Source organism: Saccoglossus kowalevskii, chromosome 14, assembly GCF_978046115.1.
Source record: "Saccoglossus kowalevskii chromosome 14, keSacKowa6.1, whole genome shotgun sequence".
NCBI lineage: Eukaryota > Metazoa > Hemichordata > Enteropneusta > Harrimaniidae > Saccoglossus > Saccoglossus kowalevskii.
In genome coordinates, this window is record NC_140654.1 from 28,776,667 (window position 1) to 28,801,859 (window position 25,193).

General features: G+C 35.3%; 1 protein-coding gene across 3 annotated transcripts in view; it reads left to right on the forward strand.

Moving 5' to 3' along the window:
* LOC102806614 (sodium/potassium-transporting ATPase subunit beta-1-interacting protein 3-like) overlaps nt 1-22,345 on the forward strand; it is a 48,548-nt gene extending 26,203 nt beyond the window's left edge. For 2 of the 3 annotated variants that reach the window (XM_085508101.1, XM_085508103.1), the window contains 7 exons: nt 3,615-3,752; nt 4,226-4,309; nt 6,226-6,420; nt 14,036-14,096; nt 16,931-17,030; nt 18,166-18,192; nt 19,491-22,345. In XM_085508101.1, the coding sequence (XP_085364227.1) occupies nt 3,615-3,752; nt 4,226-4,309; nt 6,226-6,420; nt 14,036-14,096; nt 16,931-17,030; nt 18,166-18,187 (600 nt within the window). In that variant the 3' untranslated portion in view covers nt 18,188-18,192; nt 19,491-22,345. The remainder of the gene's footprint in view (nt 1-3,614; nt 3,753-4,225; nt 4,310-6,225; nt 6,421-14,035; nt 14,097-16,930; nt 17,031-18,165; nt 18,193-19,490) is intronic. The other variant, XM_085508102.1, reaches the window with a different exon arrangement.
* The last annotated feature ends 2,848 nt before the right edge of the window (nt 22,346-25,193 follow it).

The window sequence follows — 25,193 nt, forward strand, 5'->3', positions numbered from 1 at the left end:
TTTGAAAGATGAATAGGGTTTCAGTTTGAAAGATGGATAGGGTTTCAGTGTGAAAGGTCAATAGGGTTTCAGTGTGAAAGGGCAATTGGGTTTCGGTTTGAAAGGTCAATAGCGTTTCAGTTTGAAAGGTCAATAGCGTTTCAGTTTGAAAGGTCAATAGCGTTTCAGTTTGAAAGGTCAATAGAGTTTCAGTTTGAAAGGTCAATAGGGTTTCAGTTTGAAAGGGCAATAGGGTTTCAGTTTGAAAGGTCAATAGGGTTTCAGTTTGAAAGGGCAATAGGGTTTCAATTTGAAAGGGCAATAGGGTTTCAGTTTGAAAGGGCAATAGGGTTTCAGTTTGAAAGGGCAATAGGGTTTCAGTTTGAAAGGGCAATACGGTTTCAGTTTGAAAGGGCAATAGGGTTTCAGTTTGAAAGGGCAATAGAGTTTCAGTTTGTAAGGTCGAAAGGGTTTCAATTTGAAAGGTGAATGGAGTTTCAGTTTGAAAGGTTGAAAGGGGTTCAGTTTGAAAGGTCAAAAGGGTTTCAGTTTGAAAGGTAAAGGGGTTTCAGTTTGAAAGGTCAAATATGGTTTCAGTTTGAAAGGTGAATAGGTTTCAGTTTGAAAGGTCAAAAGGGTTTCAGTTTGAAAGGTCAAAGGGTTTCAGTTTGAAAGGTAAAGGGGTTTCAGTTTGAAGGGTCAAATATGGTTTCAGTTTGAAAGGTGAGTAGGTTTCAGTTTGAAAGGTCAATAGGGTTTCAGTTTTAAAGGTGAATAGAGTTTCAGTTTGAAAGGTCGAAAGGGTTTCAATTTGAAAGGTGAATAGAGTTTCAGTTTGAAAGGTCGAAAAGGGTTCAGTTTGAAAGGTCAAAGGGGTTTCAGTTTGAAAGGTCAAAGGGGTTTCAGTTTGAAAGGTCAAATATGGTTTCAGTTTGAAGGGTGAATAGGTTTCAGTTTGAAATGTCAATAGGGTTTGAGTTTGAAAGATCAAATAGGGTTTCAGTTTGAAAGGTGAATTGGGTTTCAGTTTGAAAGGTCAAATAGGGTTTCAGTTTGAAAGGTCAAATAGGGTTTCAGTTTGAAAGGTCAATGTGGTTTCACTTTGATAGGTCAATGTGGTTTCACTTTGATAGGTCAATATGGTTTCAGTTTGAAAGGTCAATAGGGTTTCAGTTTGAAAGGTCAATAGGGTTTCAGTTTGAAAGGTCAAAAGGGTTTCAGTTTGAAAGGTAAAGGAGTTTCAGTTTGAAAGGTCAAAAGGGTTTCGGTTTGAAAGGTAAAGGGGTTTGAGTTTGAAAGGTCAAATATGGTTTCAGTTTGAAAGGTCAATAGAGTTTTCAGTTTGAAAAGTCAAAAGGTTTCAGTTTGAAAGGTGAGCAGGGTTTCAGTTTGAAAGGTGAGTAGGGTTTCAGTTTGAAAGATGAATAGGGTTTCAGTTTGAAAGGTCAATATGGTTTCAATTTGAAAGGTCAACATGATTTCAGTTTGAAAGATCAAATAGGGTTTCAGTTTGAAAGGTGAATTGGGTTTCAGTTTGAAAGGTCAAATAGGGTTTCAGTTTGAAAGATCAAATAAGGTTTCAGTTTGAAAGATCAAATAAGGTTTCAGTTTGAAAGGTCAATGTGGTTTCACTTTGATAGGTCAAATATGGTTTCAGTTTGATAGGTCTATATTGTTTCAGTTTGAAAGGTCAGTAGGGTTTCAGTTTGAAAGGTCAATAGGATTTCAGTTTGAAAGATCAAATAGGATTTCAGTTTGAAAGATCAAATAGGGTTTCAGTTTGAAAGGTGAATTGGGTTTCAGTTTGAAAGGTCAAATAGGGTTTCAGTTAAAAAGGTCAAATTTTACCAGGACAGTAACTTAGTGAATCTGCAAATATATATACAGTATATACACTTGATACATTTCTCTTTATGCGTGTACACGTATGTCCTAATGAGTTTTCAATTACATGTCTTAGGTTATAGGAATAGACTATTATAGAGTCCATGATTGACTCCTTTTGTTCAGCAAATTGATATGAGAAACCTTTTAACATATTGATAGTCATATAACACTAAAACGAGTTCTGTTTTGAGCAGTGATGCGCTAAGCTGGAATATAAGTATGTACTTGATATGTTAATGCAATTGTAACCCATTAGTGTGAGCAATGTAGTGCTATGGATGACTTACATATTAAGCTTGAATAAGTAGATTCAATAATAAAACAGGAAAATAAAGCAAAATATTCAACTTATTCATAAGTTGTATTCCCATTTTGTATTATATGTAGTTCTAAGACTTTCTCCTGCTACAATGAGAAATGATGAAATCAGTTGGTCAGGCAATAAATCCTGAAATCGAACACTGCTAGCACTGAAAGCTGAGGTTTCTGATCCCTTAAATCAAACCACATAATTACTCAAGGCCATTTGCATGTATTTTAGGAGGACTTTCTGTATTTGATTTCAGATGATTAGATAAAATTTCCCATGAACTGTACAAAACCCAAAAGCCTAATTAAAGCTTACCCAGGGTCAGTGGAAAGTTTTCTGCAGATCATACAAAGTTGGAATGCAAATCAAAAGAATATATACCTTTCCACATCTGATGAAAAGCCCCTGTGCAGATCTGTTCGCTTCATGTTACTCAAAAACAAATTAAAAGTTGGTTAAAGGTTCCATTGTGCTTTGGCTTTGACCTGTTCAAAATGCTAATGAAATACACATTGCAGCAAACACAGTATAAATAAAACATCACCAAGTCTGATTAGTTTTCTTGACAATATTGCAGTAATTACTGTAAAACATTTCTAGCTAGCATGTCATTTTAGCTAATCAGCTAACCTGTAATTTTGCTAATTCAAGATGTCGCTAATTTAGAATAAAGTATATTCTCACAATGAGATTATTGTCATTTTAGCTAAATTAAGATTTTCCTAATTCATGTATTGAGTCGAATTCGCTAAAATGGCATGTAGCTATTTCAGTGGGTTTTACAGTATTTGGTGTCATCAGTACTATCAATTCTTAGATGCAAGTTTGTTGTATGTATTGAATGAATTAGAACAAACTCCATCCTGTTAAACGGCAAGCTCAAGGTTGTTGTTTTTAGTTTTCTGCAGCATTGCACACGATTAAAAACTACATTGCATTTTGAAGTTCTTTTTTTCAAAAGTTGAATGAGATTACATACTTGATTTATCAGATCTTTGTGGGGGTTGTGATAAATAAATAAATAAAAAGAAAACACAGATCTTATTATAACACAAGTTTACATGTTGCATGTAATATGTGATCTGACCAATGCAGTCTTGTAATCCCTGGAGCATATGAGCTGTATTAAAACTGGTGTAGAATTACTTCACAGTTAATAGATAGATGATAGATAATATACTCAATAAATATATATATTGCTCCACTATAAAAAGTAAAACTTCTAGTCTTAAAACAAACTTACCAGCTGCCTAAATAGTCTGTTTTCTCTTCAATTATCTGGTTTTTTTGTTCAAACTTTATTGTATTTTTATTGAGATCTCAATTGAAAATATGATTTTAAGTATTTTATTATTATTATACTCCCCAAAATGGTACAAACAATAATAAATTCACTAATTATTGTAAAATACTTATAAAATTTGTTATTCCTTTACAGATAGGTACAGTAGAAAGACAAGTATTTGATTTCCTTGGTTACATGTGGGCTCCTATTATTGGAAATTTTCTGCACATAATTTTTGTGATCCTGGGACTATTTGGTGCATATCAGTACAGACCAAGATATATCATTGTGGTAAGATATCTCACTTTCAACATATTCCTTACATAACTACAAGTACATGTATTTACCTTTTGAGTGAGCATCAGATTTTTTCCCGTCTAAAAATTTTTTCAGTTTCTAAAATTTTCATTGAATTCAATCTTAATTTTAAACCAAACTAACAAAAAGTGACATTATTGCAAGATTTTGATCCAAAAATTTGAAACGTTTGAAACGTTTGCAACATTTTATTTGGAAAAGAGCAGACTGTAAATGGAACTTTTTGATGGATGCTGCTTCAAGTTAATGCTGGCAACCAAAAGGTTATAAAAAAAGGAACTTGTTTCTAGAAAATATAATAAAAAGATAGATTTAAACCCACTTTCAATAAGCCACAATGGGTTACAGTGATAAATGGCTACCAGTGTACATGTAGCTCAATATGGGACCAGATAGATGAATATATCAGATAATAATTAATTGAGTATTTATTTTAATATTTTCAGTATGCGGTATGGTTAGTCATATGGCTGGTTTGGAACACTTTTATAATCTGTATGTATCTTGAAGTTGGAGCACTTTCAATAAAGGTATGACACAATATCTGTAACATCTGTTTGTTTCAGCAATATCATGTGACTTTTGTATTCAAGATACTGATCTTATGCATCACACAGAGTAAAGTATGTCCTCACACAGTAAAATGTGCATCACACACAGTAAAATACACAGTAAAATAGGCATCACACACAGTAAGGTATGCATCACACATAGTAAGGTATGTATCACACATAGTGAAGTATGCATCACACACAGTAAAATATGCATCTCACAAGGTAAGGTACGCATCGCACATAGTAAGGTAAGCAACACACAGTGAGCTATGTCCATCATAGACAGTAAGGTACCTATTGCATCCAATGGTTGTGTTGTGCCACTCTATGTGTAATTACAATAAAAAGAAGACACTTGTCTAGGTCGGCAATGTTTCAAATTTGATTACTGGTTTGGGGCGACAGCATGACAAGATCCCTGGCTCAACACAATTGCTCGCTGAAAGCCTCAATGGATAACTGAATTGAATGGAAAAATAGGTGTCAGCAGGTAATATGTGTTAAGTAGTCACTGGCAGTCCTTACTATGTATTGATGGGCCTGACATAATCTTTGGTATTGTGATTGAATCTTATCTCAATTGGTAAATTGACCTTTCCCATTGTTGCACACTTTATAGACTATGTACTTTAGTCCAAACACCCTGCAGTGTATATAAATTAAAGTTATCATTTCTGGTAAATGCTACATAGGGTTATTTCAAGGTATTAAGTTTTCTTAAATGAAAAAAATAATTTGTCTAATTGTGTCATTCAGTAAAATTTGTAATTTTAAGGAAAGTTATACATGTATAAAAAAATATTGCAGTCGTCTGCCAATGTTTAAAAACATAGAATAGTAGAATTATTGTTTCATACATTGAAATTTTGCTTGGTGGCAGGTATAAAATAGTTGTATATTATTATTGATATAAATATTGTTAAAACGTTTTATAAATTGACATTTAATTTAGTGAGTGCAGTTTTCTATCATACAGTGGGAAGTGCAATCCCACAATGCATTGCATATATGCACTGCTGTAAAATACTTTTTCGCTTGCAACTAATTTTTGCTGAAGGAATGATTCGGTGAAAATAAAATCCAGCTAATATACTTTTTTTCCTACATTTTACATTCAACTCTTCAAAATTTAGTGAAAATAAACTCCATACAAAACACCCAAAAAGTCTTTTCAGCAAAAATTAATTCCAGCTAAAATAAAACATTTTACAATATAACATTCTCAGTATTCAGCTCAAAATACATTACATGACTTTACAGAATGGTGATAATAAAAAATGAGACATACTCTCAGTAATAAGTGTGACAAGGTAACAATATATACCATCTATGCTCTATTAGAAGTGCATCTTCTATAGAAGCACATATAAACTAGAAATTATGTTTGTTGTATTCTGATTACAAAACATAAAATATAACTTAAAATATAATTTTGATCATAGAAACACCTTTTTAGCTTCGCTGACAGTGGAGCTGTTTATTTAGGTGATTGTTAGTCGTTGTCCGTCAACAATTGCATTTTTGACTTTTGATACTTGGTATGGACCTTTCAGGTTTGTTCATTACATGTCAATATCATTGAGTCTCTGTGTTGGCAATTATTTTTTATAATTTTTGGCAAAAAATGATATATTTGAAATCTTCTTGTAACACTGCCAATTGTTTTTGTGAACAATTTGTTTGATGAAGTTGAGTTGACATCTTCTCAACAGCCAATGGGTGTGCATTGCTACCACAATGTTCTTGTAGGACAGCAGAGCTATTTCAATCAAGGTTGCTTGTTAATTTATGCAAATAGAGTATATTGAAGTCTGCATGTTCACTACTGGGGGGGGGGGGGTTATCATGTATAACTGTTTTTGAGCTCTAAATAAATACTTTTGTTTTTTCAGAATCACAAAAAAATTTTAACAATCAATACAGACAATGAGAGTTGGTGGACAAACCATGGTTACGGTTGCGTAATAACTTATAATACAACAACAACAGCAAATGGAGAAACGCATCAAGAAACATCAAACCAAGACTGTATTTTAGATTATGAATATGTAGAAATAATACATGCTGGAATTCAGTGCCTATTTTGTGTAAGTCGTCAATACTTTGTCCTATACGTGGTGGTTAGGGACAACATCAAAAGTTCAATGTAGGATAAAAAACTTAATTCCTTTAGTTTTTTCCAACCCCCCTACACCCCACTGAAACTTAATTAATAAATATTGATCATGGCGTCAGACTACATTCACCATTAAATACAAATTGATAATCGGACAGTAGTATGGCATAGCAGTTGGTTGTCGGTTGGGTGTAGAAAGACTGCACTCGAACCAAACCATTTTTGACATCCGTGTGCGAAGCACAAAAAGGGAGTCTTTGCAGTTAGTGTGTCTGTATGTGTATGTGTGTGTGTGTGTGTGTGTGTGTGTGTGTATGTGTGTGTGTGTATGTGTGTCCGTCTGTTCCACTGATATCTCAAGAACCATACATCAGTTTTTGATGAAACTTGGTGCATAGATGCTCTGGGCCAATGCGCAGATTTGATTAGGTTTTGGTAAAAATCCATGCATATTAATTACCTAATTTGCATGATAATTAGCTGATTTTTAGCTGTTCCATGACTGTTCCACTGATATCTAAAGAACCACTCATTGGATTTTGATGAAACTTGGCACACAGATGCTCCAAACTAATGCACAGATTTGATTAGTTTTGGGTAAAAATCTGTGCAATATTAATTACCTAATTTGCATAATGATTAATCAATTTTCGGCTTTTCCACTGATATCTCAAGTACTAATCATCACATTTCAATAAAACTTGGTACATAGATGTCATGGGACACTGCACAGACCTGATAGTTTTTAGGATAATATCAGTATATATTAATTAGCTAATTTGCATAATTAATTAATTTTCAGCTTTTGATATTTCAAGTAGAAATCATCACATTTCAATGACACTTGGTACATAGATGTCATAGGACACTGCACAGACCTGATAGTTTTTAAGGTAATATGAGTACATATTAATTACCTAATTTGCATAATTAATTAATTTTCAGCTTTTGATATTTCAAGTAGTAATCATCACATTTCAATGAAATTTGGTACATAGATGTCATAGGACACTGCACAGACCTGATAGTTTTTAGGATAATATCAGTATATATTAATTAGCTAATTTGCATAATTAATTAATTTTCAGATTTTGATATATCAAGTAGTAATCATCATATTTCAATGAGACTTGCTACATAGATCTTCTAGGATTATGCAGAGACCTGATTAGTTTTAATTGGATTTTAATTACCTAATTAGCATAATTAATTAATTTTCAGCTTTTGATATTTCAGGTAGTAATCATCACATTTCAATGAAATTTTGTACATAGATGTCATAGGACACTGCACAGACCTGATAGTTTTTAGGGTAATATCAGTATATATTAATTAGCTAATTTGCATAATTAATTAATTTTCAACTTTTGATATTTCAAGTAGTAATCATCACATTTCAATGACACTTGGTACATAGATGTCATAGGACACTGCACAGACCTGATAGTTTTTAGGGTAATACGAGTACATATTAATTACCTAATTTGCATAATTAATTAATTTTCAGCTTGTGATATTTCAAGTAGTAATCATCACATTTCAATGAAATTTGGTACATAGATGTCATAGGACACTGCACAGACCTGATAGTTTTTAGGATAATATCAGTATATATTAATTAGCTAATTTGCATAATTAATTAATTTTCAGCTTTTGATATTTCAAGTAGTAATCATCACATTTCAATGACACTTGGTACATAGATGTCATAGGACACTGCACAGTCCTGATAGTTTTTAGGATAATATCAGTATATATTAATTAGCTAATTTGCATAATTAATTAATTTTCAGCTTTTGATATTTCAAGTAGTAATCATCACATTTCAATGACACTTGGTACATAGATGTCATAGGACACTGCACAGACCTGATAGTTTTTAGGGTAATATGAGTACATATTAATTACCTAATTTGCATAATTAATTAATTTTCAGCTTTTGATATATCAAGTAGTAATCATCACATTTCAATGAGACTTGCTACATAGATCTTCTAGGATTATGCAGAGACCTGATTAGTTTTAATTGGATATTAATTACCTAATTTGCATAATGTTCCACTGATATATAAAGAACCACAAATTGGATTTTAATGAAACTTTTAAAAAGAACTATGCAGAAACCCAATTAGTTTTTGGTAAATATTTATGCTTATTAATCTCCTAATTAACTTAATTAATTAACACTGATATGTCAATTACTGATCATCACATTTGAATAAAATTTGGTACATAAATGCTCTAGAACAATAGACAGGCCTGATTAATTTTGGGTTAAAATTTGTTCATATTAATTCTCTAATTAGCATAATAATTCATAATTTTTTTGTTCTGTTCTGTGCATATTAGTTACCTGATTTACATAATTAGTTTTCAGCTTTTCCATCAATATCTCATGTACAAGTAATGTTTAATTAATTTTTAATGTGTCTTCAATACTCTCAGCACACGGGAGTTCTTTCTAAGCTTTCTTTGATCTCCTCTTGGATGTTTTTCTTTCATTTTCTGTTATTTTTGTCCATGATTGGATAGAAAAAAAAAACGAACTACAAATACTCCAAGATTTTTTTGACTTCATTAAAAAATAAAATCGTTTTTGTAGGATGGAAACTTTTTGAGGTCAAAACCCCCCACCCCCAAACTAAAGCAAATAAGCTTTTTATCCGACATCGATCTTTTGACGTCCTCCCTTACTGCCATAGTCTTTACAACACATTCATGAATGCTTAGTCCAATATGTGGTGGTTACTGCCATAGTCTTTACAACACATACATGAATGCTTAGTCCAATATGTTGTGGTTACTTCCATGGTCTTTACAACACATACATGAATGCTGAGTCCAATATGTTGTGGTTACTTCCATGGTCTTTACAACACATACATGAATGCTTAGTCCAATATGTTGTGATTACTGCCATAGTCTTTACAACACATACATGAATGCTTAGTCCAATATGTGATGGTTACTGCCATAGTCTTTACAACACATACATGAATGCTTAGTCCAATATGTTGTGGTTACTGCCATGGTCTTTACAACACATACATGAATGCTTAGTCCAATACGTGGGGGTTACTTCCATGGTCTTTACAACACATACATGAATGGTTAGTCCAATATGTTGTGGTTACTGCCACGGTCTTTACAACACATACATGAATGGTTAGTCCAATATGTGACGGTTACTGCCACGGTCTTTACAACACATACATGAATGCTTAGTCCAATATGTTGTGGTTACTGCCATGGTCTTTACAACACATACATGAATGGTTAGTCCAATATGTTGTGGTTACTGCCACGGTCTTTACAACACATACATGAATGGTTAGTCCAATATGTTGTGGTTACTGCCACGGTCTTTACAACACATACATGAATGCTTAGTCCAATATGTTGTGGTTACTGCCATGGTCTTTACAACACATACATGAATGCTTAGTCCAATACATGGGGGTTACTTCCATGGTCTTTACAACACATACATGAATGGTTAGTCCAATATGTTGTGGTTACTGCCACGGTCTTTACAACACATACATGAATGGTTAGTCCAATATGTGACGGTTACTGCCACGGTCTTTACAACACATACATGAATGCTTAGTCCAATATGTTGTGGTTACTGCCATGGTCTTTACAACACATACATGAATGCTTAGTCCAATACGTGGGGGTTACTTCCATGGTCTTTACAACACATACATGAATGGTTAGTCCAATATGTTGTGGTTACTGCCACGGTCTTTACAACACATACATGAATGCTGAGTCCAATATGTTGTGGTTACTGCCACGGTCTTTACAACACATAAATGAATGCTTAGTCCAATATGTGACGGTTACTGCCATGGTCTTTACAACACATACATAAATGCTGAGTCCAATATGTTGTGGTTACTGCCACGGTCTTTACAACACATAGATGAATGCTTAGTCCAATATGTGACGGTTACTGCCATGATCTTTACAACACATACATGAATGGTTAGTCCAATATGTTGTGGTTACTGCCACGGTCTTTACAACACATAAATGAATGCTGAGTCCAATATGTTGTGGTTACTGCCATGGTCTTTACAACACATACATGAATGCTTAGTCCAATACATGGGGGTTACTTCCATGGTCTTTACAACACATACATGAATGGTTAGTCCAATATGTTGTGGTTACTGCCACGGTCTTTACAACACATACATGAATGGTTAGTCCAATATGTGACGGTTACTGCCACGGTCTTTACAACACATACATGAATGCTTAGTCCAATATGTTGTGGTTACTGCCATGGTCTTTACAACACATACATGAATGCTTAGTCCAATATGTGATGGTTACTGCCATAGTCTTTACAACACATACATGAATGCTTAGTCCAATATGTTGTGGTTACTGCCATGGTCTTTACAACACATACATGAATGCTTAGTCCAATACGTGGGGGTTACTTCCATGGTCTTTACAACACATACATGAATGGTTAGTCCAATATGTTGTGGTTACTGCCACGGTTTTTACAACACATACATGAATGGTTAGTCCAATATGTGACGGTTACTGCCATGGTCTTTACAACACATACATGAATGCTTAGTCCAATATGTTGTGGTTACTGCCATGGTCTTTACAACACATACATGAATGGTTAGTCCAATATGTTGTGGTTACTGCCACGGTCTTTACAACACATACATGAATGGTTAGTCCAATATGTTGTGGTTACTGCCACGGTCTTTACAACACATACATGAATGCTTAGTCCAATATGTTGTGGTTACTGCCATGGTCTTTACAACACATACATGAATGCTTAGTCCAATACATGGGGGTTACTTCCATGGTCTTTACAACACATACATGAATGGTTAGTCCAATATGTTGTGGTTACTGCTACGGTCTTTACAACACATACATGAATGGTTAGTCCAATATGTTGTGGTTACTGCCACGGTCTTTACAACACATACATGAATGCTTAGTCCAATATGTTGTGGTTACTGCCATGGTCTTTACAACACATACATGAATGCTTAGTCCAATACGTGGGGGTTACTTCCATGGTCTTTACAACACATACATGAATGGTTAGTCCAATATGTTGTGGTTACTGCCACGGTCTTTACAACACATACATGAATGCTGAGTCCAATATGTTGTGGTTACTGCCACGGTCTTTACAACACATAAATGAATGCTTAGTCCAATATGTGACGGTTACTGCCATGGTCTTTACAACACATACATAAATGCTGAGTCCAATATGTTGTGGTTACTGCCACGGTCTTTACAACACATAGATGAATGCTTAGTCCAATATGTGACGGTTACTGCCATGATCTTTACAACACATACATGAATGGTTAGTCCAATATGTTGTGGTTACTGCCACGGTCTTTACAACACATAAATGAATGCTGAGTCCAATATGTTGTGGTTACTGCCATGGTCTTTACAACACATACATGAATGCTTAGTCCAATACATGGGGGTTACTTCCATGGTCTTTACAACACATACATGAATGGTTAGTCCAATATGTTGTGGTTACTGCCACGGTCTTTACAACACATACATGAATGGTTAGTCCAATATGTGACGGTTACTGCCACGGTCTTTACAACACATACATGAATGCTTAGTCCAATATGTTGTGGTTACTGCCATGGTCTTTACAACACATACATGAATGGTTAGTCCAATATGTTGTGGTTACTGCCACGGTCTTTACAACACATACATGAATGGTTAGTCCAATATGTTGTGGTTACTGCCACGGTCTTCACAACACATACATGAATGCTTAGTCCAATATGTTGTGGTTACTGCCATGGTCTTTACAACACATACATGAATGCTTAGTCCAATACGTGGGGGTTACTTCCATGGTCTTTACAACACATACATGAATGGTTAGTCCAATATGTTGTGGTTACTGCCACGGTCTTTACAACACATACATGAATGCTGAGTCCAATATGTTGTGGTTACTGCCACGGTCTTTACAACACATAAATGAATGCTTAGTCCAATATGTGACGGTTACTGCCATGGTCTTTACAACACATACATGAATGCTGAGTCCAATATGTTGTGGTTACTGCCATGGTCTTTACAACACATAGATGAATGCTTAGTCCAATATGTGACGGTTACTGCCATGATCTTTACAACACATACATGAATGGTTAGTCCAATATGTTGTGGTTACTGCCACGGTCTTTACAACACATAAATGAATGCTGAGTCCAATATGTTGTGGTTACTGCCACGGTCTTTACAACACATAAATGAATGCTTAGTCCAATATGTGACGGTTACTGCCATGATCTTTACAACACATACATGAATGGTTAGTCCAATATGTTGTGGTTACTGCCACGGTCTTTACAACACATACATGAATGCTGAGTCCAATATGTTGTGGTTACTGCCACGGTCTTTACAACACATAAATGAATGCTTAGTCCAATATGTGACGGTTACTGCCATGGTCTTTACAACACATACATGAATGGTTAGTCCAATATGTTGTGGTTACTGCCACGGTCTTTACAACACATACATGAATGCTGAGTCCAATATGTTGTGGTTACTGCCACGGTCTTTACAACACATAAATGAATGCTTAGTCCAATATGTGACGGTTACTGCCATGGTCTTTACAACACATACATGAATGCTGAGTCCAATATGTTGTGGTTACTGCCACGGTCTTTACAACACATACATGAATGGTTAGTCCAATATGTGACGGTTACTGCCACGGTCTTTACAACACATACATGAATGCTTAGTCCAATACATGGGGGTTACTTCCATGGTCTTTACAACACATACATGAATGGTTAGTCCAATATGTTGTGGTTACTGCCACGGTCTTTACAACACATACATGAATGGTTAGTCCAATATGTTGTGGTTACTGCCACGGTCTTTACAACACATACATGAATGCTTAGTCCAATATGTTGTGGTTACTGCCATGGTTTTTACAACACATACATGAATGCTTAGTCCAATACGTGGGGGTTACTTCCATGGTCTTTACAACACATACATGAATGGTTAGTCCAATATGTTGTGGTTACTGCCACGGTCTTTACAACACATACATGAATGCTGAGTCCAATATGTTGTGGTTACTGCCACGGTCTTTACAACACATAAATGAATGGTTAGTCCAATATGTGACGGTTACTGCCACGGTCTTTACAACACATAAATGAATGCTTAGTCCAATATGTGACGGTTACTTCCATAGTCTTTACAACACATACATGAATGGTTAGCCTTATACATGGTGGTTACTGCCATTTGAATTCACTCATGTGTGACAACTGTCATTCTTCAAGAATCAAATCTGCTAAAAATACTAATTTTACATAATTATACATGTTATGTGACTTATGTTTTTGTTGTGAGTGGATGCTTTCCATTGTACCCCAACAACGCAGCGGTGTGTGGCCCTACTCCAATATTGAGAATATTTTTGATGTAATTAAGTGTATATGCTTCTATATTGTTCTGTATCTAATATAAGTGTATAATACTTAACTGTTCTGTTTTGGTTTCCTCTGCAGATTATTGGTTTCTTTTATGCAATATATGTTATATATAGGTTTACAGTAGAGGATGATAGCTGTAAGTACTCGTTAAATAAATGATGTATAAACCAGCAATCAGTGCTGCCAGTAGACTAGTGACCAATCAGCAATCAGTGCTGCCAGTAGACTAGTGACCAATCAGCAATCAGTGCTGCCAGTAGACTAGTGACCAATCAGCAATCAGTGCTGCCAGTAGAATAGTGACCAATCAGCAATCAGTGCTGCCAGTAGACTAGTGACCAATCAGCAATCAGTGCTGCCAGTAGACTAGTGACCAATCAGCGATCAGTGCTGCCAGTAGACTACTGACCAATCAGCAATCAGTGCTGCCAGTGGACTAGTAACCAATCAGCAATCAGTGCTGCCAGTAGACTAGTGGCCAATCAGCAATCAGTGCTGCCAGTAGACTAGTGACCAATCAGCAATCAGTGCTGCTAGTAGACTTGTGACCAATCAGCAATCAGAGCTGCCAGTAGACTAGTGACCAATCAGCAATCAGTGCTGCCAGTAGAATAGTGAGCAAGTAGTGCTGTCAATAGACAAGTGACCAATCAGCAATCAGTGCTGCCAGTAGACTAGTGACCAATCAGCAATCAGTGTTGCCAGTAGACTAGTGACCAATCAGCAATCAGTGTTGCCAGTAGAATAGTGATAAATCAGCAATCAGTGCTGTCAGTAGAATAGTGACCAATAAGCAATCACTGCTGCTAGTAGACTAATGACTAATCAGCAATCAGTGCTGCTAGTAGACTAGTGACCAATCAGCAATCAGTGCTGCCAGTAGACTAGTGACCAATCAGCAATCAGTGCTGCGAGTAGACTAGTGACCAATCAGCAATCAGAGCTGCCAGTAGAATAGTGATCAATCAGCAATCAGTGCTGCCAGTAAACTAGTGACAAATCAGCAATCAGTGCTGCCAGTAAACTAGTGACAAATCAGCAATCAGTGCTGCCAGTAGACTAGTGACCAATCAGCAATCAGTGCTGCCAGTAGACTAATAACCAATCAGCAATCAGTGTTGCCAGTAGACTAATAACCAATCAGCAATCAGTGTTGCCAGTAGACTAGTGACCAATCAGCAATCAGTGTTGCCAGTAGAATAGTGACCAATCAGTAATCAGTGCTGCCAGTAGACTAGTGACCAATCAGCAATCAGTGCTGCCAGTAGAATAGTGACCAATCAGCAATCAGTGCTGCCAGTAGAATAGTGAGCAAGTAGTGCTGTCAATAGACTAGTGACCAATCAGCAATCAGTGCTGCCAGTAGACTAGTGACCAATCAGCAATCAGTGTTGCCAGTAGACTAGTGACCAATCAGCAATCAGTGTTGCCAGTAGAATAGTGAGCAATCAGTGCTGCCAGTAGACTAGTGACCAATCAGCAATCAGTGTTGCCAGTAGAATAGTGAGCAAGTAGTGCTGTCAATAGACAAGTGACCAATCAGCAATCAGTGCTGCCAGTAGACTAGTGACCAATCAGCAATCAGTGTTGCCAGTAGACTAGTGACCAATCAGCAATCAGTGTTGCCAGTAGACTAGTGACCAATCAGCAATCAGTGTTGCCAGTAGAATAGTGACCAATCAGCAATCACTGCTGCTAGTAGACTAATGACTAATCAGCAATCAGTGCTGCCAGTAGACTAGTGACCAATCAGTGCTGTCAGTAGAATAGTGACCAATCAGCAATCAGTATTGCCAGTAGACAAGTGACCAATCAGCAATCAGTACTGCTAGTAGACTAGTGACCAATCAGCAATCACTGCTGCCAGTAGACTGGTGACCAATCAGCAATCACTGCTGCCAGTCGACTAGTGACCAATCAGCAATCAGTACTGCCAGTAGACTTATCTCCACTATATGCAAATCATGATGGTCATGTGACCATGCAAGGTTATTAAGTTAGCCCATTCTCGATCAAACTTGTTTACTCATACATATGACTGAGTGATACAGTTTGAATCTTGTTTTTTACTGTTTATATGTTCATCTATGTAATTTCTTTTAGTGCACTATAGTAATATATGGGATATAAGGTAATGATATAATATAGTTATGCACATAAGAATTTGTTTTCTCATAACTGTTAAAAATGTTTGCAGTCATCAAAAGATTAGTTATCTGAAGAATGTGAAAAATGAAGGTTGAAAATCACTGTCAAAATAACTTTTAATTTAAATTCGTCCTCATACTTTCAAATTTCATACTGTCAAAGAACATATACAATCAATTTAAGTCAGAAATCAACGTCAATTTTTGTTTTGTCTCGCGCTAAAGCAGTGGTGTATTTGCGTACTCTTATACTTGGGAAATAGCGCCACCTATAGTGTAAAAGTGTAATCTGTTCTCATAGTTCCAACTGTAGAGGGCAGTGTAACATTGTAACTTATTTTCCCACTGCACCAATATTAGGAACACACTTCACTGAGTACATCTACTGACAACTTGAATATTCTAATGATCAAGAAACTAAACCTCATTTCACCAAAGATGACTGCTTGCAGTCCAACAGTACGATTTAAGCTTAACTTAACATTTAGCTGGTTTTGAACTTGCTTTCAAAACTGTCACATGTCTAAATTCTTTAATCGGCCTAAGTATCTGCTTAGATATGTCTCACCGTAGTAACATAAATATCTGCTTAGATATGTCTCACCGTAGTAACATAAATAATTAAGTTTAAATTGTTGAAGAAAATTAAACAAATTTAATAAAAATAGTTCTGAAAAGACAAAGCCAATAGTCTGCTTGTTAAGTTAAGCTATGCCAAGACTGTACTGTACTTAAGCACTGTAATAATCACTGATAAAACATTACTTCACGAATGATCAACCCTGATAACCCACTTTACCAATAGTGGTTTCATTTGTTTCAGTTGATTTTATTGGTGGATTTGATTCATACTCAAGTTATTCGTCACCACAGAAAGGAGGATCAAGCACGAATGTGATGATGCAGATGCAGCCAGTATACGTGTAAGTATTAGACCATTTATCCCAACAACTGTTAATTTCAATCAATGACGTAATACACTATCTGTAATTGTGCTATACATGTAGTGCCATAAGCACAATATGTGCATTCATTTTAAGCAATAAAGTATAGTTTGGTTTAATTAGTGCAAGTAATTGATGCTATCAATATAAAACATTGTCATAGCATGCTGCTACTAGATTGGCTACAAAGACTGCTTCACCATAATGAATATCACCAACAATTTCTACTTAGACCTTAATGAACACATGCGTATCTGCATTCAGGATCACTTCTTCTATCTGGTTTGTTTGGATGTTATATCTCAGTGCGTGGAGGCAGAGGAGTGGAAGCAGTAAATGATAAATTTAAAACTGGAGTCACTGCGTATTGTTATTGTTTGGCTCTATATCCCTCCATATTGAGCTTTGATGAATGTTGATCGCTGATCTTCATTTGTGTATGCTGCATGTAAAAACACTGTCCAATTGCACCAGTCAGTGACTTCTATGCACGACCACATTCTCTGACTGTGATATGTAAATATAGACAAAACACTGTCCAATTGCACCAGTCAGTGACTTCTATGCACGACCACATTCTCTGACTGTGATATGTAATCTCTGTTAAGACCTTATTCACTCCCTAGCATGGAAACTATATGTGTAGACTCCTAAGTTGAGGTATTTTCCCAGAATGCTGTGTATTTAGAGTATTTAGAATGGTTAGAGTATATAGTCAAACCTGCCTATAGTGACCATTTTAGGCAGCACCCAAAGCATAAATTATGAGCAACCTGTGTATAAAGACCACCCGTCTTATGTGACCACTTTTAGATCGTTGACCAGATCAACAATTTGAGTTCTGTTTATAGAATAATTTTTAATTAATTCAAATCAAACTTATTTGATTTTAGCCAACTAAAATAAATGTTTTCGGTGCAACATTATTTTCTTGACAATTATGTCAAATGTATGAGTTGACGATCTAGACAGAAAATTAACCTCTATATAAGGACCACCTTTCTGTAAATACCATTTCAAGGAAGTTCTTTTGGTGGTCGCTATACACAGGTTTGACTGTATTAATGAGAATTGATTGTTCTATATCTGTTCCCCTGTGTTACTTATTCCATAGTTGCAAAATGGAGCATACTTAAAGCAGGTAGGTCTGCTGCATGCAGTCAATACAGTTTGTACTTGAAAAACTGAGATAGCAAAATAATAGTGACATTAATTTTCTGGAGGCTGCTTGAAATTACTTTTCTGGTGTTTTTGTTATAAACGTAAATTGTTGTGTTTTACTTGTGATAGATGAAGTGTCTTCTCTCTATTTTAAGTAGGGAAGCATATATGTTGTTAAGTGAACTCATGTATAGATGTTATCAACATTAATATAGTGAGAATGGTTACCAGAGTTTGTTTTGTACTCGCATGGTAAAAATAGCGATAATCCATGTTAAATAGAAACTTATATAAAACAATAATTACGTTTGTTGTATACTAAATCATAGAAACACCACACAATCATGCCATCACACTTTCAGGAAAAAAAGTCTTGGAGTTATGAATATAATAAAAGTTATGATTAAACACAAAAAACTTGTAAATATTATGTGTGGAAAGTCTGAGAAAACAATAGTGTTAATGTAACTCTAAAAGCTGTTGTGTAATCTTTAAATACTGTACACTCTAAATGTGCAGAGCTGTTTTTATTATATTTTTAAAATTACCCGAAAATTGCTTCTCATAGTGAACTTATTTACATGTTGTTGTACATGATTTTTCTAGTTTTTTTTTTGAAAATTGAGATTATTTGAGGCCCATGTATTATATCAGGAGATACTTGTATGTAATTTGGTGACAACATTTTGCAAAATTGAGTGTACTTTAAATGAACTTGAACTTTGAAGATTATTTAATATTTAAAAATAACTAGAAATGAACACTTAAAGTTGACTATTAAAACCTTGCTGGGACTAAAAATTAATTAGCAACTGAACTTGTTGTTAGCAGTGTTGTTACCTTTTCTTTAAAAAAAAAAACTTCTACATGCACACAGATGATGAAATTAGCCAAGTTTAGGTTATTATACGATGTATAATGTAAGAAAATGGATGAAAGGAATGGTCAATTGCAAATCATTCACACAAATATAATTTAAATAATGGTAACTGAGCTATCATGCAGAATGTATGATTAAAATCAAAGCAGTAACCCTCAGGAAATAATCGATAATCTCAATATGTAATTCTCCTCTGCTTATCCAAAACCCTTTTCCGGATCAAGTGACGGGTCAAGCCTATTGAACTATGACCTATGACATTATATAGATACGAGCAATAAATCTTTACATTGCAGCATGTTGTACATAGAGTATGCCATCATATTCAATTGTCAGTTATGCTGGTCAATTTGGGTCACCTGTTTTGTGTCTAACTTGTTTTTTCTATCTACTTACAGACATCATGGAATGAACTAGGCACACCTGCACTGATTACACTAAAACTAGTGCTGTAACTATGGACTACAAATGAACCATTCTTTGAACTATGTGTTATTTTTTTACTATTGATAAAATGTATCTCCAATTTATGGGTTATCCTTGGGGAAACCACACCGATTAGAAGCATGGTTGGATTACAGGCTAAGAGGATGAGAACTTCATCAGGATAATCCTGAGACATGTTGCTAAACAACAAGATGTGTATGTAAATGAGGACCCATTGCTGGGATGAAAATAAAGAAGTCATAACCACTATTTGTAGAGCTACAGTTTCCTGATTTCTTGCTAGACTAGAATCATTATTTGAACAATTTGCAAGAACCATATTTTCTAGTATCAGGACTGCATATTGCCACTGGTCTGGTGTTTTTTCTTTGTATATAAGTGATATACCCAACTTTGCAGTGTAAACTAGTTGGTAAACCATATATATACACATCAAGATATCCGCCCCAACTAAAGCCTAGAGTGAAACCTGGTTTAACCTTGTGAAATTTTCTTCATAAGGTGTCCGGAGTTGCTGTGAAATTGAGCTCTCTGGGAAACATTTCCTCAATTTCAAGCATTCAAATACATCAGAAGGTGTGCCAAATTTATTGAGGGAAAATGCTGCCTTAGACAGTATGATAAGTTTTCTAATGATTAGCATGGCTATTAGGTTCTGCCTTGTATTGTTAAAACACATTCAAGTTATTTGCTTTTAGTATGATCTCATCTTGTCCCAAAATTGTATTTATTATCTACTGGATACACCTTTAGACACACCTTTGTTATTTATGTAAACCTGCATATGCTGCCATCGATAATAAAGCAAATATAGTACTTTGCCACAGTTCTTATAACAGCTGGTCTGGTCCACTTACAATTATGCAAGATATTGAATATTGAGACAGGGTCAGTCCATGAGGACCTCTACATGTAGAAATTACGATGGCTATACAGATAAGTATTTGGCTTGTCTAGGCATTTTTTTTTCACATACATGTACTCTCAAATTTTGAAGCTGCATTTGTTGAGGGGTCCGACTCCTATTAATGCCAACACTAAATTACTCCTGTGCACTGCAATAGTCTTTATCCTATTGCTGCAGTTGCATGTCTGTCTTTTTTTTACTTGTGTTTATGATTATATGACAGAACCTAATGCCATAGTGTGTAGTGAAAAGTACTGCATATATCGATACTGGTTGACAAATGGCTGTCACGATTGATGGTTTCAAAGAAACTCCCTCCTTTGATATTTAACTTTGATGTAGATTCAAATATGGTAACTTTTTGTGTTGAGATACATATGGTAAACAGCATTATTTACGTTTTATCTTTGATAGAGTTCATATTAGTGTTTTGTGTACTACCAGTGAACAATTTAACCTTAAACAAGTTGTTCAAGAATTGTAAATACTGGGTTGAAGGTAGTACATGGATTTTTTTTATAAATTGCTCACAATTTTTAATCTAGTATCATGTAAAAATGAGGTAATTTTATTAATTTTTAATCCTTAATCTGTATTGTACATTTGTAAGTTACTGTTTTTGTAGAAATGTTTTCTTTTTGCAATTGTATAATGGTTTTTCATATTGTCTAAATATACCCAGAGTTCAAAGTAAGTTGAATGTAACTTACTAACTGTGTCTAATTGGATCCCTGACATCAACCATCAACCATCATTGCTCAACCAAAGCATGTAAGCCAATACCCTAGAACTTGTGTTGCTTGTACTTCACTGCTGTTGCACTACCTTCAGTCACTTATGCTTCTCCTTCTGTCAACAAACAGATTTGAATTTATGACCTTATTACGACAAACAACCAATCACATAGCCCAGCAGACATGGATGTTACAGACTGAATAAATTTGTTGACCATATTTGGTAAAAGGTCAATGTTGCTTGTTTGTGCTGAAAAAATCAGTCACAAATTTCCATTTTGGTGCAACCCCCAGTTGTCTGAGATTTTGTATTTCACTTCTCAACTAACAAGATGACCGTATATACCTCTATTGAAGTAATTATTCAGACAATGTTTAGCTCTGCACAAATCACTCCATCCATTATAACAGTAAAATTGTCTGCTTCAATGATTCACCATTAAAATTCAATCGTATTGTACGATATTTTTTTCTTTGTACAATTTCAAGTGCACAAGCATGTTGATTGGAACCCATCTCATTAATAATTTCATTTGAATACTGTAACTACGTTTATTTTATGAATACAGGGCTGCGATATCGCAAAGAAACTGAAGGTACAATGTGTAGCAGTTGCAGTAGTCACATATATGCAAGTTCTGAAGTTTAAAATTCTCCTTGAAAAAAATTTGTGAATACTTCAAAACAAGTTTAAAACTATATATTTGTTAAACCAATTATTTGTGTTTTCTGTCTTTTCTTGAAAACTGAATTGACAGAATGTTAGGTAGCTTCTAGTAATACTGCCAGTCAATGTGTTTTAATAATGAAATATTGTTGCTAACATGACCCTTAAATTGGATAAAAGAATGGTTAATTTTGTATACCACTAGACAAACTCCAAAAGTGCCATTTATACCGGTAATTACCAACAATTGTGGTGGTGGTGGTGGGGAGAGGGGAGGGGGGTCTTCCAGCGTCCAATGGTTACCTGGGCCTGACAATTTAGTCACATAGTTCATCAGTTTAATGAAGACATTGGCCCATTTATTACTTTTCATGTAACAGTTGTATTTTACAGAAACATTTTTATAAAATTCAAGTTGTATCCTATTATAAATTCATGTTTGAAATGAGCTAAACATGTATTTACATATCTAAAATAAACTAATTGCATTTTCATGTACTTGATTGTTTTGTTTGTTCTTCAGGGTAAACTCACTGCTGTATTTTCTCAATTATAGGAGTACATGCTAGATTGCATTAACTTGCAAACTCGCAATGATCATTTAATGATAACCTTCCAAGTCCAGTCTGTATGTGTGCATGCATGTCTTCTCAACTGATATCTCAAGAACCACTAAATTTCAATGAAACTTTTACACTCGGTGAAACTAGTGAGATGATATGTCCAATGCCTTCAAGTTAAATTGAAGATCTTGTGACAAAATAAACAAATCTGACAGAAGTCTACCCAAAGTACCTGCATACCAAGTATTATATCAATTGAGCTGGTAATTTTCAAGGAGAAGTCGAAAATAGCAGCATTTTTTACCAAAGATTACAAAAAATATTAACCAAAAATTAAAAATTATCACCACAGCACCTACAAATCTGACAGAGGTCTATCCAAGGAAACGGTATACCAAGTATCATATCAACTGAGCTGGTAATTTTCAAGGAGAAGTCAAAAATAGTATTTTTTTACCAAAAATTACAAAACTATTTGTCTAAAATAGAGAATAGAAGATATCACAAAATGAATAAATTTAACACAGGCCCAGCCAAGGTACCTACATACAAAGTATCAAAGCAATTGAGCAGTTTGTTTTCAAGAAGTTTAAAATAAAATTTGATAACAACAAAGCGAAAAAAGTAATTTTTACCAATAATATATAATTATAGAACAGATTTTGGTATTTCTAATTAAAAGAAGTTTATTTTGTGACAATTAGTTCTGACTTTTGTTTGAGACAACTTATTAACTGATTCAAAGGAAAGAAATCCCCATATTGAAAAAAATACTATTACTTTGCAAACTAGCTAAATTAAATGTAACTTTTGAATAATATAATATAAACATGTTGCAAGCAGAATAACTCTCATCACAGAAATCTAAAAGATCTTAACTTTATGCTGTAAGTTTTTGCTAGTCAAAGTATTTTCTAATATGCCTTAAGTTGGGAATTTACACCGACAACCACAACAATAGAATTTAACATACTGTAAAATATGGTACTTGTATGCACTTGAAACAGGTAGTCACAGTGAACATTTTCCAAGAGTCCTTAAAACAAGGAGTCGGAGTTAACATTTCCCAAGGACCTTACGGCAGGGAATCACAAGGAAAATTTTACAAGAGTCACAGTGAACATTTCACAAGGATCTTAACACAGGTAGTCACAGTGAACATTTCACAGGGATCTTAACACAGGTAGTCACAGTGAACATTTCACAAGGATCTTAACACAGGTAGTCACAGTGAACATTTCACAAGGATCTTAACACAGGTAGTCACAGTGAACAATTCACAGGGATCTTAACACGGCTAGTCACAGTGAACATTTCACAGGGATCTTAACACAGGTAGTCACAGTGAACATTTCACAGGGATCTTAACACAGGTAGTCACAGTGAACAATTCACAGGGATCTTAACACAGCTAGTCACAGTGAACATTTCACAGGGATCTTAACACAGGTAGTCACAGTGAACATTTCACAAGGATCTTAACACAGGTAGTCACAGTGAACATTTCACAAGGATCTTAACACAGGTAGTCACAGTGAACATGTCACAAGGATCTTAACACAGGTAGTCACAGTGAACATTTCACAAGGATCTTAACACAGGTAGTCACAGTGAACATTTCACAAGGATCTTAACACAGGTAGTCACAGTGAACATTTCACAAGGATCTTAACACAGGTAGTCACAGTGAACATTTCACAAGGATCTTAACACAGGTAGTCACAGTGAACATTTCACAAGGATCTTAACACAGGTAGTCACAGTGAACATTTCACAAGGATCTTAACACAGGTAATCACAGTGAACATTTCACAAGGATCTTAACACAGGTAGTCACAGTGAACATTTCACAAGGATCTTAACACAGGTAGTCACAGTGAACATTTCACAAGGATCTTAACACAGGTAGTCACAGTGAACATTTCACAAGGATCTTAACACAGGTAGTCACAGTGAACATTTCACAAGGATCTTAACACAGGTAGTCACAGTGAACATTTCACAGGGATCTTAACACAGGTAGTCACAGTGAACATTTCACAAGGATCTTAACACAGGTAGTCACAGTGAACATTTCACAGGGATCTTAACGCAGGTTGTCACAGTGAACATTTCACAAGGATCTTAACACAGGTAGTCACAGTGAACATTTCACAAGGATCTTAACACAGGTAGTCACAGTGAACATTTCACAAGGATCTTAACACAGGTAGTCACAGTGAACATTTCACAAGGATCTTAACACAGGTAGTCACAGTGAACATTTCACAAGGATCGTAACACAGGTAGTCACAGTGAACATTTCACGGATCTTAACACAGGTAGTCACAGTGAACATTTCTCAGGGCCTTAATACAGGTAGTCACAGTGAACATTTCACAAGGATCTTAACACAGGTAGTCACAGTGATCATTTCACAAGGATCTTAACACAGGTAGTCACAGTGAACATTTCACAGGGATCGTAACACAGGTAGTCACAGTGATCATTTCACAGGGATCTTAACACAGGTAATCACAGTGGACATTTCACAGGGATCTTAACACAGGTAGTCACAGTGAACATTACACAGGGATCTTAACACAGGTAGTCACGGTGATCATTTCACAGGGATCTTAACACAGGTAGTCACAGTGAACATTTCACAGGGATCTTAACACAGGTAGTCACAGTGAACATTTCACAGGGATCTTAACACAGGTAATCACAGTGAACATTTCACAGGGATCTTAACACAGGTAGTCACAGTGAACAATTCACAGGGATCTTAACACGGCTAGTCA